Source organism: Phodopus roborovskii, unplaced genomic scaffold (genome assembly GCF_943737965.1).
Source record: "Phodopus roborovskii unplaced genomic scaffold, PHOROB, whole genome shotgun sequence".
Taxonomy (NCBI): domain Eukaryota; kingdom Metazoa; phylum Chordata; class Mammalia; order Rodentia; family Cricetidae; genus Phodopus; species Phodopus roborovskii.
In genome coordinates this window covers 18,379,277-18,393,449 of record NW_026126540.1, presented here as the reverse complement: position 1 = coordinate 18,393,449, position 14,173 = coordinate 18,379,277, and the positions used below count along the sequence as shown (strand labels likewise).

General features: G+C 38.6%; 1 protein-coding gene across 3 annotated transcripts in view; it reads left to right on the top strand.

The window, feature by feature from the left end:
- Window positions 1-14,173, top strand: part of Arfip1 (ADP ribosylation factor interacting protein 1) — a 77,195-nt gene that overhangs the window by 53,341 nt on the left and 9,681 nt on the right. For all 3 annotated transcript variants that reach the window (XM_051198747.1, XM_051198748.1, XM_051198746.1), the window contains 2 exons: window positions 1,142-1,299; window positions 6,591-6,765. In XM_051198747.1, the coding sequence (XP_051054704.1) occupies window positions 1,142-1,299; window positions 6,591-6,765 (333 nt within the window). The remainder of the gene's footprint in view (window positions 1-1,141; window positions 1,300-6,590; window positions 6,766-14,173) is intronic.

Here is a 14,173-nt window from a genome sequence, read left to right as displayed (position 1 = left end):
GGTAGAAGGATTGATTGCCTCCCCATGGATTGACACTTTTTTTAAGAAAATGTTTTTCCCTATAATAGCTCCAATTGCATGAACTTGTGATACTTCTGTTTTGTCAGACACTTGAGTGTTATGGTAACAAGTGTGCAATCTTTTTACACATTCCTACATTTGCAGCCAGTCTACACAATTTAGAAGACTGAGTGTGGTTATAAACTTCATGAACCTGTCTTAGATTGAAAAGCTTTTTTTTTTTTAACATAATGTAATTTTACTCTCCTAATACTTACTGAATTATTAAGTAATTTATCATCTGGAAGTATAATTATAACTGTGTAAATTTTCATCTTCTAGTTAACTTCATATTCTTTTTTTTTTTTTAATAGCCAAAATTAAAGTGTTTTGTAACAGACTGGAGAATTCAAGTTGAATGATACAACTTACAGTAAAATAGGATGACTTTATTTGGTCAGATGTGCTCTTGAGTAATCAATCCGCTTTGACTGGGAAGCTTAGCCTGCTGAGCATGCGGAGAGTGTTCTTGCCACATATGAAAGAACTGTCTGAAATATAGTTTATTAGAATGAACTGAAGCTGGTGTTGAGTGAATCTCCCTCAGCTGTGTACCCAGATAGTCCTGAGCCTGAAAGGCACCTGGTCCCGGAGTTTACAAAGAAATGTGGCCTGTCTATATTTATACTTTGAGGGGATTCAATCAAAGCACACAAAAGAATGCAGTCTATTTTATGTCTGAAAGTTTTAACCAATTGTTACCTAATTTGGTCCTGAAAGTTCTAACGTCTCTGATTAATAAGCTGCTGTATTTTCCTGAACAGCTGTGCTTATAGTGTAATAGAAACAAAATGTAGAAACAAAAATATTCCTTATAGTACAAAATAATTTAGCTTTTAAAATTATTTAGATTTAGCTGTGTGTCTGGGCTAATGATAATTTTGGTTTACTAACCTTTTTTGAAATTATATAACAGCTATGGTTTATATTCTTAAAAATTTAAAGATAGCAGAAAAAGTATAACTTTCTGTTACTAGATTTCTGAGTCAGATGTTTTCCCCATTGGTAATATGGTTACAATTTCAAAGTCATGTCCACTGATCTTTTTAGTGGACTAGTGAAGATTTCATCTTTGTTTTAGGAAGAATTTGGCTATAATGCAGATACCCAGAAGCTGCTGGCTAAAAATGGAGAGACTCTTCTTGGGGCCATTAATTTTTTCATTGCTAGTGTGAACACCTTGGTGAATAAAACAATTGAAGATACACTAATGACTGTAAAACAGTATGAAAATGCCAGGTGGGTATCAACTTTCTCTATATTGTCCATTTTACAGATGATTTGTATTTAAGGTTTTTGGTTGCAAACAAGAGAAACCCACTGTCCAATATGGGAAGATAAAGAATGTACTAGCAAAAAAAAAAAAAAAAAAGATGGCTAGATGGTTCAGTGGTCAAAGGTGTTTGTTATATAAGGTTATATAAGCCTTGTGTTGGTTGGTTCAGTACCGAGACCATGTAACAGTGGAAGGAGACAGCTGTATCCACAGAGTACTGTTCTCTGACTTCCAAAAAAGAATGCATTGGAAGGTTAGAGGTTAGTCCTCAGAAATAACAAAGTGGAAGAGCAAGGTTTTTAAGATAGGCAAGAACCAAAGCTAGATAATCATGTAATTAGTACATGGGTCGGGTACCCTAGCACCCAGGGTTGCCCCTTCTCCAGAAGTCATTTCCAAAAGGCCCTGAATACTGCGGGAGAATGTCCGCTTGAGTCTTAGTCATAACACCTCAACCCTATTTGCTAAGCAGTGAGGAGTAGAGGGGCTCTCAATCTTAGCTTCCCATGTGCTACCTAGTAGACACTCTGGAACCTACCTAATGTGAACCTGTAACTGCATTATTGGTGCATCCCACTGAGCAGTCACACTGCTTCCACGGTACCAATTGCGAATTTTTCAGTTATCCAGATTCAAACTCCATCAAATGATTTCACATTTGACCTTTTGCATAAATATTTCCCTTTACTTCAGTAGTTGTTTGCAATACAGATCTTCCAAATGGACTACTTTAAACATATATCCCTGTCATGATATTGTTAAGTGAACAAAATGTATAGTAATAAATACTTTTAAATATGTAAAAAAAAATTCTTTAACAAGTACCATGATCATAATGACATTTTCAACTTTTGATTTCATATCTAGGTTTTTCCCTGTGCGTCCTGATGCTATTATTTATTATCAGCCCAATTTTATGGTAGTGTTCTTCAAGTACTTGGGATGCTGACTTGCTGTTACCTTTTCAGAGCATGGTTGAAGTTGGTGCTAAGTTTTACCTTGTAGGAACAGAACTTGACCTTTCCACCTCCTGCCCTAGCTTAATGACAGTGTTTGTGAGAACTCCAAAGCACCTCACCATTTTGCAGTTGGGTGATCATCCTTATGTATGTATTGTCTATGCTTCACACAGGTCAAAATCCAAATATGTGGAAAACTTAATTTTTGAGCATAAAACTTAATTTATTAACATCATAAAATCAGATGGTGAAAAAAAAATAATTGGAAGCAGTCTACCTGTAGAATATCCTTCACTAACATTGAAACTGTTTATCAGTAAGATATCTTTTAATGGAACTCTCTTCAACAACATCTACAGCAATTGATTTTCCAGTCTGTTTAAGTCCTTTTATAGACATTATAATTTTTCAAAGGATTCATTATATATATATAAATGTTTCATTTGTCTAACTTCTGTGTTAGTTTTTGCTAAATTATCTATCACAATCATTCACAGTGCAAAATCTTCTTTCTTTAATCATTTTAAGCTGATTTTCAATCTTTTCAGTTTTTCTAGTTCTTATGGAAATAAGATTTTCTTGTTTCACCTGTCTACCTCCCAAATGCTGGGGTTGCGGGCAGGTGCCCCCATGCACAACTCAGTACAACAAACACTTACATTTGATTTATGGAGGAGTAAAGTCAGTCCACAGAGCTTGAAGGTTTGCTTACCTGTGGTTTCAAATGCCTATTTGGCTTTCTCTTTTAAGCTAAAACTTTGGCCTGAAAGTGTAGTTCAGATACCATGTCTCACCAAGCACTCTCCAGGCCATCAGTTTAATTCCTAGTACAACAAAACAAAATAATGTAATTTTTAAAAGCATAAAATTTTTCCTGTCTCTCAAACAGTTTTTACATATTATAATGAGAACCTGAATCAGATCTTGGTATATTCAGTATACTGGCATATTTGGAACCTTTGGATAGTTACTTAAAGGAAACCTTCAGACAGCCTCCTTTGTGTGCTTGAGAAACCAATGAAGGTCATCCTATAATCATCCCTTTTTATTCAAATTACACTAGTGTATTCTCTAGGTTTAGCTTGGAGTTTGATTTCTGTTTATCAATTAGCTGAGGATTCAAACTGAGACAGTGACTTCCAAGGAATACTATTGAAGAGGAGATCAAACTACAAAGTTTTAAGTAGTAGAGTTTTCTTTGTCAAAACCAGAATTTATTGACTCTTAGAGCAAGGGTCATCCACATGCTGGGTGGTCTGTTAACGCCTGTTATGCATTGTGTACAAGTACTTCCTGGCCCTCTGGTAACATCCCATTCAGCGTTTCTCTACAGCAGCACCAGGAAGGCAGCCAGTGTGATCAAGGCTTTTCAGATGTGGATACCTGTTCTCCACAGAGCAACAGGCTGAGGCTGGCAATCTTGAAGTGAAAGTTGCTTTCGGGAAGGCTGGGTGCCCTTCCCTGGGTGGTAGTGAGTGCTCTTAGAAAGGTGTTGCTGGGAAGTTTTGCTTTGATGCCATCTACAAAATGAGTGTGAAAGAATACACAGTCAATACTGTAACTTTGCTTATATTTCAGTTAATCATTACTGTTTTTAGAAAGTGCTGCTGAGATTTATTTGAAGAGTGATCGCCACATCCCTCTAGTTTAAGTTTGGTTCTACTTTTTTGTTTGTATGCTTGCTTTTACCTGTACCTTTCCTAATACTAAGCATTTTAAAGGTTTTAATTATTGTCCAATGTCATATAATACATATGTGTATAAAATTTTGTGTTATTGTTTCCCGTCATAGATGAAAAATGGGAACACACACATACAAAAATGTCATACTAACTGAAGGCATGAGAACAAGAGAAAGGTAGTTTGACCTCTAAGCCCAAGTTTAACTAACTTGTTAACAAGTTTCTGTCTTAATCTCCATTGTCTTCATTCTAGTCTCGAGACTCATTTCTTAATGCCCATAGTCTTGGGTCTGACCCATTTTCTTAGTCTACGGGAGTCCATGTCCCCCTCCTTACTAGTAGAGAGTCAGCTTCCACCCTGAACAATGGGATCAGGTCAAATCATAGTTCTTCAGTGGCTTTTTACTACTTGTTCTTGCTGGCTTATATCTGAACTGTTTATCAGGGACCATGGGCTGCCTACTGTCTTGACTGAATTTCTCCCATTACTGTGCACTAATTTTGGATTATAATAACTGAATTAATTCACAAATATCTGCCAGTGCCCACACTGTTCTTTTTTGGGATGCTCTACCAATTTCATCAATCTAACATCTTTCCAATTTTAATTATGTCAGCTTTTGTTCTCAGAAATGCTTTCTCAAATGTCTAGTGAGTCCCCTGGTCTGTAATGGTAATTTGCACTATGCCATTTTCTTATAATTGGGTACCAGCTTCTTGAGGATAAACTCATCAGCTCACCTGAAACACAGGGTGCTGACTTGATAACTGTCACTCGGATCAATGTATTAGTGAATGAACAAATGATCTTTACCAGCCCAGAAAGATATAGTTTGTTAAATTTGTACAAGTTAAAAATAAACTGGGCTTGAACTCTGAGCCTGGTAGCACATGCCTTTAAACCTTGGAGGTAGAGACAGACAGCTGACTTCGAGGCCAGCACGGTTTATGGAATGAGTTCCAGGACAGCCAGGAACGCCTATCTTGAGAAAAATAAAAAAAAAAAAAAAAAAAAAAAACAAAAACAAAAACAAACAAGCAAGCAAACTGGGTTTGGGCTGGGTGTAGTAGCTCGTGCCTTTAATCCCAGCACTTGGGAGGCAGAGGCCGGAAAGGTCTAATCTCCTACCATCAACACCAAAAGCTAATAATTCTATTTGAACTACCTCTTGTACACGTTCTTCCTGCACATAAAATTATTTAGTACATCATACATATGTATATATTGTACATTAATTCATTTCCCCCAAGCAGTGTCTCTGTGAGTTCAAGGCCAGCCTGAATTACATAGTAAGTTCCAAGACAGCCAGAGCTACACAGTGAGACTATGTCTTAAAAGCCCAAAAATAAATAAGCAAACTGGGCTGACTTTGAGAGACCGGCATACTCTTTCTCAAGTTAGGTGTACAATATAGTTTATTACTTAAGGTAATCTTTATTCTTGGACCGGGAGATGTGGATTACCCTGTTGATATCTGAGGAAAGACTTTAGTTGTAGGGCACAAACTTTGTGATTCTGATTTTTTTTTTTTTTTTTTTTTTTTTTTTTGACTAAATTACAGCTTGCTTGCTTCTTTTCACTTGAGCACTGAATACTTCAGGCAGCTGGGCAAGTCACAACTTACCACAGCAGTATTGTACTTCCATTGGGATTCTGACAGAAGTACTGTGCTGCAGCTGTGAGATAATGGACTGAAGCTGATGGGGAGACTATTTTAGAAGCATTAAGGAAAAGCATCTCACAGAATCAGGCCATAGTGCTCTATAGGAGATGTTATTGTCACTGTGACAACAACAAATAAAATCCATCTAGCATTGTATTATCACATGTGCCCGTTAAACACTGAAATGTGGCCAACGTGAATTAGAGTATGATACTAAAATACACTCAAGACTCAGTTGTAAAGTAGCTTATTAGTAATTGTCTACATTCTTACACGTTATAGCAATAGTATTTTCAGTGTGCTGGGTAAAAATAAATTAATATTATTTAAATATAGCTATTAGAACCTGTTAAAGTGCATGTATGACATGCATTGGTAAGTAACCCTCAGTGTGACATCTCTTACTAGTTTCACTAGGGCATTCTAAAGTGGGCTGGCCTTACCAGCTTTGTCTCTTCAATGTTAACCAGTTCACATTAAGGATTGATAACTACTTTTGAACTTGATTTGATGTCTGTTGAGGTGACACTGTTGTTTTGTTTTTTAATTTAAGTGATTACTAAATGTTGAATATCCTGTCATTAATACTGCATTTGTGGACAAATAGTTCACGAGATTAAGAAGCAGCTCCTCCCTATCCTGATGCATGTGTGTGCATGTATTGTATATTCACTGTATATTCACTTACACATGTATGTATGCATGTATTTTACAGTGCTGCAGAACAAAATCAGGGTCTCACATGTTCTAAAGAAGCACTCTAGTACTGAGGTCCCCAACTGCTTTTGTATTTAATAGCTGTTTACTTTTAGAGAAGTGATGCTTTCAGACACATCAAGTATAGACTGTGTGTGTATCTTACTTATTACTATTAATGTGAGACTGAGTGTTGTTTTCTAGCCCATCTCAGTGTTTTCTGGTATGCATCATTTACTTTCTTCTTTTTCAGAATTGAATATGATGCTTATCGCACTGATTTGGAAGAACTGAATCTTGGACCACGTGATGCAAACACTCTGCCAAAAATTGAGCAGTCACAGCATCTTTTCCAAATACATAAGGAAAAATATGATAAAATGCGCAGTGATGTATCTGTCAAATTGAAATTTCTTGAAGAAAATAAGGTAAATTTATTCTCTGCTTTCTGTGAATTTTAAAATAATCCCTTAAAAATCAATAGAAAGTATTTGTTCCTAATTAACTTTTTCATGACAGTTGCATGAAGGAATTTTATTTATAATCTGTTTGAGTTTATATGTACACAAATAGAAACTTACCTTTCTATTATAAAATTCATCAGCCATACTGTCTTGTGCTTTCACATATAACAACTGGGGGTCAAAAAATGCTTGTGTTGGTCTTGAGATTGACGTTGGTAGCAAGTACTTTAAGTAGTTAAACAATGGAGCTTTTGCCAGGCGTGGTGGCCCATGCCTCCAATCCCAGCATTAGGAGGCAGAGGCTGGTCCTGGTTTTGTTGTGTGCTTACTTTTTCCTTAGGAGCGAGGGATCAAATCCAAGTCCTGAGCATGATGCGTGCAGGTGGGTGGTCTACTATCGAGCTGTGTCCTCAGCTCAGTTTTCCTTTGTGTGAAAGATCAGTTTCCATGTTTGACAAGTCTTCTAAGTTGTATGTAGAAGACCGTATGTAGTTGCAAAGGAGAGAGCCAGTAACGAGCACAGTACAAGCTAGGGGTAGCTCCATTCCACTTCATGCCCTATTTGCAGCCTCTGAGGTCTTGACTGGCCTTTAGCCATACGTGCTTCCAGGTGTACCTGAGATTGCTGCTTTCTAACGAGAGATTGCTTTGCTCACAGTTGTAGAGGTTTCAGTAATAAGGTAGCGCATCCCAGCAGGCGCTTATAGCAAACTAAACTGCTCACTCTGTGGCAGCCAGGATAACTGTCCTTCCTTCCTAGGCCCCACCACTTTGGTTCTTCTTCCTTTATTTGGTTTGTTCTGCTTGTTGTTGTTTGAGACAGAGGCTCACTCTGTAGCCCTGACTGTCTTGGAACTTGCTCTATAGACCAGGCTGGCTTCCAGCTCAGAGAGATTAGCCTGCCTCTGCATACACCATCACACCCAGCTGTTGCTTTTATTTTTAGACAAGGTTTTGGTATATAGAAAAAAGCTGGCCTCGTATTCATGGTCAGCTCTTTGCCTGAGTTTTTAGCTAAGCAGTCTTGTGCTCCATGACTGGTTTTAGACCCACTTAAAGATTCTGCTACTTCCCAGTAGTGCCGTAGGTTTTTAATACATGGTTCTTTGGGGGACATTAAAGATTCAAACTGTAGCAATTATTTTTCTTTACTTCTCCCAGAAAACTAATATTTATGTTCTCTTTCATGACATCAAAGAGCTACATTAAATTACTATTTTCTTGTTTCCTTTAATGTTTCCTTAGAAACTCACAGTGACCATAAAGCCTGCTGGATAATATATTTCTTTGGAGTCTACCAAGTCTAGGAATATTATTCCATTTTTTCAAAGAGACTGTGGATGAAAGTGCTCACTTGAAAACAATGCAATGGCAGAAAAGGAAACCTAAATAGATTGTCAGATTGCCCAACATCATCGCACAGCCTTTTAAAGCATTGATTAGCTAATTATCTAAGCCCCTAAGATTGTTCATTGCCATCTCCGATGTATGAATCAGTTACATTGTTCAGTATTTTGATGGATGTTATGTATCAGTATTACATATTTGCTGACATTATCACTGTATGGTACAGTACTTAAAAGAGGGTTGCTCTGAAGTAACATCGATGTTGACACTTCACAGCCAGCTCATGTCTAAATTTTAATTGCCAGTCAGATGGATCTTATTAATGCCTTTATTTTGTAATTGTCATGATGGGAGTGACAGAAAGTTAGTTACAATTTAGGTCCTCAGTCAGGAAGAAAGTGGAACTTGCTCTGCAGATCACACTGGCTTGCCAGCACTGGGGAAGCAGGACTGAAGGGTCTGTGCATTCACAGCCAGTGTGATCTGCAAAGCAAGTTCCAGCCAAAGGTGTATAGAGACCATGTCTCCAAGATGAGCTACTTAATTCAAAAATAAAGTAGATATTTACCATCTTGTAGGGAATCTGCTATGGACAAGAGGAATACTAAGTAGCTTGAGCCCAGCTGTCACAGAGGGACATTTCTGTGGCAGCATGATAGAGACTGGGAACCTGCTAGGATAAATGGTGCAGGTGGATCTTCTGTTTAACCAATGTTCAACTTGAAGCAAGGATGGAATATTGAAGAGGAGATGATAGGAAGTTGACCGTTGGGTGTTCTAAGTTTAGAAATGCAGTCGGAGCTTCCATGGCAAAGGTTTGGGCATTACTAAAGAATAGTATCATCGAGACTATTCTTTTTTACTGTAAAATATAGTAGAAAATTGTCCCTTTTGCCATGGATTTTGTGTTCTGAGATTAAGCTTTAGTCTTTGGAGGCTGCTAGAACGAGTACCATAATTACATAGCTAATAAACAGAAATTTGTGTCTCAGGTCTCTAGAGACTTGGAGGTCTGAAGTGATGGCATCAGCAGACTTGATGTCTGGTGAGGTCCTGTCTCTGGCTCATAGATGGAAGAGCAAGGGGTCTCAGGCCTCTCTGAGACACCACCAGAGGCACCTCTGTCCTGCCATCTCCTTGGGTGAGGATTTCAAAATGAGTTTAAGGGGACATAGCATTCAGGCCATAGCAGTATGGTTGTCATCAATTAGATTTCAGAGTGAGCTATAGTCAGTGAGGTTTAAAATACAGTTTGTATAGAAACTGGTCTTTTATACTTCTTGCCCAATGGTTCAAAGTTATGAGATACTATCAAACTGTTAATGCAAACATTATCTGTATGGTTGGACAGCTTTCAAACCCCCCTCTTTTTTTTTTTTTTTTTTTTTTTTTTTTTTTTAATAATGAGAAAATGAAAGGAGGCCTAAGACCTGCCCTTCATATAGTTTGCCTCCTTGACAGGTTTCGTTTTGATTTTGTTCTGTTGAGTTACTTCTGAGTTAATTGTTCTTTTATACATACATGTAAATAATCTACTTAGGAGTTGAATTTTACAAAATTTTTACTCTTCAGTGTATATTGATTTTTAAAGAACAGTATCACGGAATGTGCTACGTTATAATTTGATGTTATAAGGACCTGTTTTGCAGTTCTCTATGGGATTGGGTGGGGGGGGTGTTTTCTACTGGTTCTCATAGCTTGTATCTTTCCATAGTAATAGTTCTCGGTAAGTACACACTCTGCAACCGAGTTACATCCCCAGCCAACTGCTCTTCTGAAATGAGAGGCCAAATAGTAAGGTGCTAGAATGGTTCATAAAACCAAGGCAGAATGTGGAACTGAGAATCAGCCCTGTAGCCATGGTATTAAGTTTTAGGCTTTCCCTGAGTATATTAGCAGTTGCAGAGAGACACTAAGTCTGTAGCTAAGGAGCTTGCCCCTTAGGGACCACCACTCAGGTAAATCTGGTCCTTACATGTTCCACTGCAGAGAAGAATTTCAGGACCAGCTATTATAGTGCTTACCTAGCATGTATGCGGCTCTGGCTTTAATCCCCAGCAGTGGGGAGGGGAAAGGATTTACGTGGACATACCTACAATCCATCATTTGAGGGGCCTTGAGAGTCCAGAGGATTGGCTAGTACATCGAGGCCAATCTATACCACATACTCAGAGGCTAGTCTGAGGTACAATGTGAGACCATATCTCAAACAAACAAAATGAATTTTAGGGCTAACATGAGAGCCAAGGTAGCAAGTGTAGTTGTGAAAGATAAAGGAGGCACACACTTTGAATTTTACGAGGCTGGGATGTCAGGGGAATTTAAGAAGTAAGACAACTTGCTGTGGGATTATCAGGAAAGAGAGACACATCTTGTGTGTCCTAACAATTTTGTTGTCTTTGGAGTTATATTGCTCAAAGAATATAATTTACAACTAGTTTAAAAGATTAAGCCAAGTTTAAAAATTAAGTAAAATGCAAGCTGGTTGGCTTATCTTAAAGAACTGTCTTCTGGTGAGTTTGGGAGGTGAGTGTATTGCTCAGATTTAAGGGCAGAGAGAAGTGCTGATGCGTTCAGCTCAGAGGTCACAGGCACTGTGACCCTAAGCAAGCACAGTCCATTTGATGCCTTTAACTCTTGTTCCGGAGATCTCCTAGACGCGGTTAGGTTGACATTCTTTTACTCTTGACCCGTGGGAAAACCAAGCTAGATCCTGGTTTCTCTTCCTGTGTCCCCTTCATTTCCTGTCTCATCCCTTGCCGCAAGTGTGTACTGCTAGACACTTCTGTATGTGTGCATGCCTTAATACTGAGTAACAAAAGACCACACCTGAACTCATTATTTGTTAATAAGAACCTGTGTTCCACTTTAATGTGTGTTTTCTGCCTTCCCATCCCATGACGGAAAACTTCACAACCTGTGTCAGTCTTTGTTGTGCCCTTCTTTGTTGTAAAATAATCTTATTATTTGAATGAACCAATTTATTCAGTTTGTTCTTTACTGGTGATGTTTCTTTCTTTGCTTGTTTGGTTTTGTTGTTGTTGTTGTTGTTGTTGTTGTTGTGTTTTGTTTTGTTTTTGAGACAGGGTCTCTCTGTGTAGTAGAAAATGTCTGATGGAGTAAATACACAGTGTTACAGCAGCTGTGTGGCTATGTTATGGCTCTAACTTGACAAATCCAGGCAGCGGCAGGAAGGATTCTGCTGATGGAAAGACCCCAGAACATGCTTAAACTAAGTATAAACAGCATTGTATTCGGTACCTTCAGGGTCTTCCTGTGTAGCTCAGGTTGGCCTCAAGTTCATGATCCTTATCTTATGCTTCTGGACTATAGGTGTATACCATAGTACCGGGCTGGTACTGTAATTTATGTAAGAAACAAAGGAGGAATACATAATAATGTTTTATTTGCTTGCATGGAGGAAAAATGGAAATAATGAAATCAGTTACTTAGAAGGGGAAATGTGGATGAAAACAGGAGTGAAAATGATGCATATTAAATTGGGATGGGAGAATGTTGAGGCAGACTTTCTCTGTGTAGCTCTGGCTGTCCTCAAACTTTGTAGAGCAGACTAGCCTCAGATTCAGGGATCAAAGGTATGCACCACCACTCCCAGCCACATTAAAATTTTTAAGCCGTGTAAATGTTCTTCTAAGCCAGGTATAGCTGTTATCTCAGTCACACAAGATCCTGAAGCTGGAGGGTCCTGAGTTCTAGATCAGCATGGGCCCTGTGGTGTGATGGTGAGATTCCACTTTAAAAGTCACACACAAAAAAACCATTCCTACTATTAAAAAGGAGGTACTGGGCTGATGAGGTGATTCAGCAGGTAAGGATGCTTGCAATCTTGTCTAATGACCTAAGTTTAGTACTGGAGACCCACATGGTAGAAGAATTAAGTACTGCAGATTATCCTCAGACTATTACGTGTGTGCCAACCCATCTGTGTGCACACACAAACATGTGTTTAAAATAAAATAAATTTACTTCTAAGGAGAAAGGAAACTATTCACAGCTAGAAAATCTTTTAAATAACATGCTCCGTTTCTCCAAAGTAAGTCTTAAAATAGAGTTCTATTTTACAAATATAACCTAAGCCTGTAATTCCCTGTTTTTCTTTAAAACCTGGGGATCAATTCTTTGTTAAGAATAGAAAGTGAGCTGATGTAAGCCCATGAGTTACCTCAGTCATAAAGGACAAAGTAGGACTGCTGTGATGAAGAAAACTTTGCCCATATGGTAGTGTTTCCTATTAGTGGTTAAATGCCTTCTACAATACTGGTTTTTCTTCCAAACCCAGGTGGTAGTGGGGGATGCTTTGTGTTTGTGGCATTGCTTCCTTCTCTCTTCAGAAACAAAACGAAAATTGACTATGAACCATTAGCAAAATGAACTGTGAGTTGTGTGTTGACTTTGAAGTTGGACTAACCCGAGTCTCACCTACCCAGAAACCACTCAGCAGTTCTGTTCGTAGAAGATGGGTAGGGATTCAGTTTGTCAGCTGTGCTCAGATTTCCAATAAAGTGATGTTTTCTGAGGACGTATATGTATTTGGTTGGCTTGGGGCTTGGGTTTTTGAGACCATGTCTCGTGGAGCCTGAGCTGGCTAGCCTTGAACTCACAGTATAGTTGAGGGTGACCTTGAGTGTTTACCCTCCTGCCTCCACCTCTGAAGTGCTAGGAATGCAGAGGCATGTATGTCTTCTAATCCTTCTTGGTTAGAAGTGACTGACTTATTTGTGGGGTAGGGGTTGGAATTTCAGGTTTCTGTTGGGTATGTTAGAGAAGAAACAGTTCCGGCCTTCCACTTTAAAAAGGATCCACTTAGAAAACTCTATGCTTCGTAACCATGATGCTACACTGTACCTGTTCTGTAAATGCCAGCTGTCTGTGGGCTCCTCAGCTCCATATCTATGGATACTGCTAACCTTGAGCATCTACCAACTTGGCTTGCCAGGTTTTGTGATTTGTGTTGTGTTTAAGTGGTCAGTGTGAGAGTTGAATGGGTCATCAGTGAGCCACAGTGTCTCAGTGCGATGGACTGTCACACTATTGCTCTTGACTAGGTCTTAGTAATTTCTTACCGTCTCTTGTGAAGATTTCAGAGTGGAATCTCATAACAATAGCAGTGTTTGAGTTTGACCTTGCTCCTTGTAAGCTTTCCGGGTTCTTGCTGTGTCTTGGCACTTTCATATTGACCGTGTATCCTGACATGACTCATCTGTCTGTGCTTTGTTGTGTGTGGCCAAAAAGCCCCTTGATAATTAGCGTGCTTTGTTTTTTTTTAATTCTTAAACTTAAAACACATTCTGGTTTTCTGCCCAATTAAACTTAAATTCCTGGGGCTGGGGAGATAGATAGCTCAGCAGTTAAGATCACTATCTATGCTTCCAGAGGTCCTGAGTTCAATTCCCAGCAACCACATGGTAACTCACAACCATCTATAATGGGATCTGATGCCCTCTTCTGTCATGCAAACACACATGCGGACAGAGGATTCATACAACAACAATAAAACAAACAAAATCTGATTTTCTCTTTTTTTTTTTTTTTTGTAGAACTGAGGCGTGAACTCTATACATGCTAGGCAAGCACTTCACCAATGAGTTTTCCCCCCAGTCCTTCTTCCTTGAGATGAGAATATTACTGCTTGCAGTTTTTTTTGATTTTTTTTTTTAAGCGTATAATTCTCAGGCTGGGTGGTGGTGGTGCACACCTTTAATCCCAGCACTTAGGAGGCAGAGGCAGGCTGATCTCTGTTAATTCAAGGCCAGCCTCCTCTACAGAGTGAGTGCCAGAACAGGATCCAAAGCTACACAGAGAAACCCTATCTCGACTCCAAAGTAAACAAAAAAGAATATAATTTTCATAAAGTTAGTTTTCCATGGTGTTATAATATATTCTATTCAGGAAAACTTTTGTGAATATAATGGTGAATGTGAATGGACCATTGTTTTGTTTAGCCCTGTATTGCCTAGTACTAAATGCCGGAAGGCACAAGACTTTCTGCTCCCTGGGTAAATTT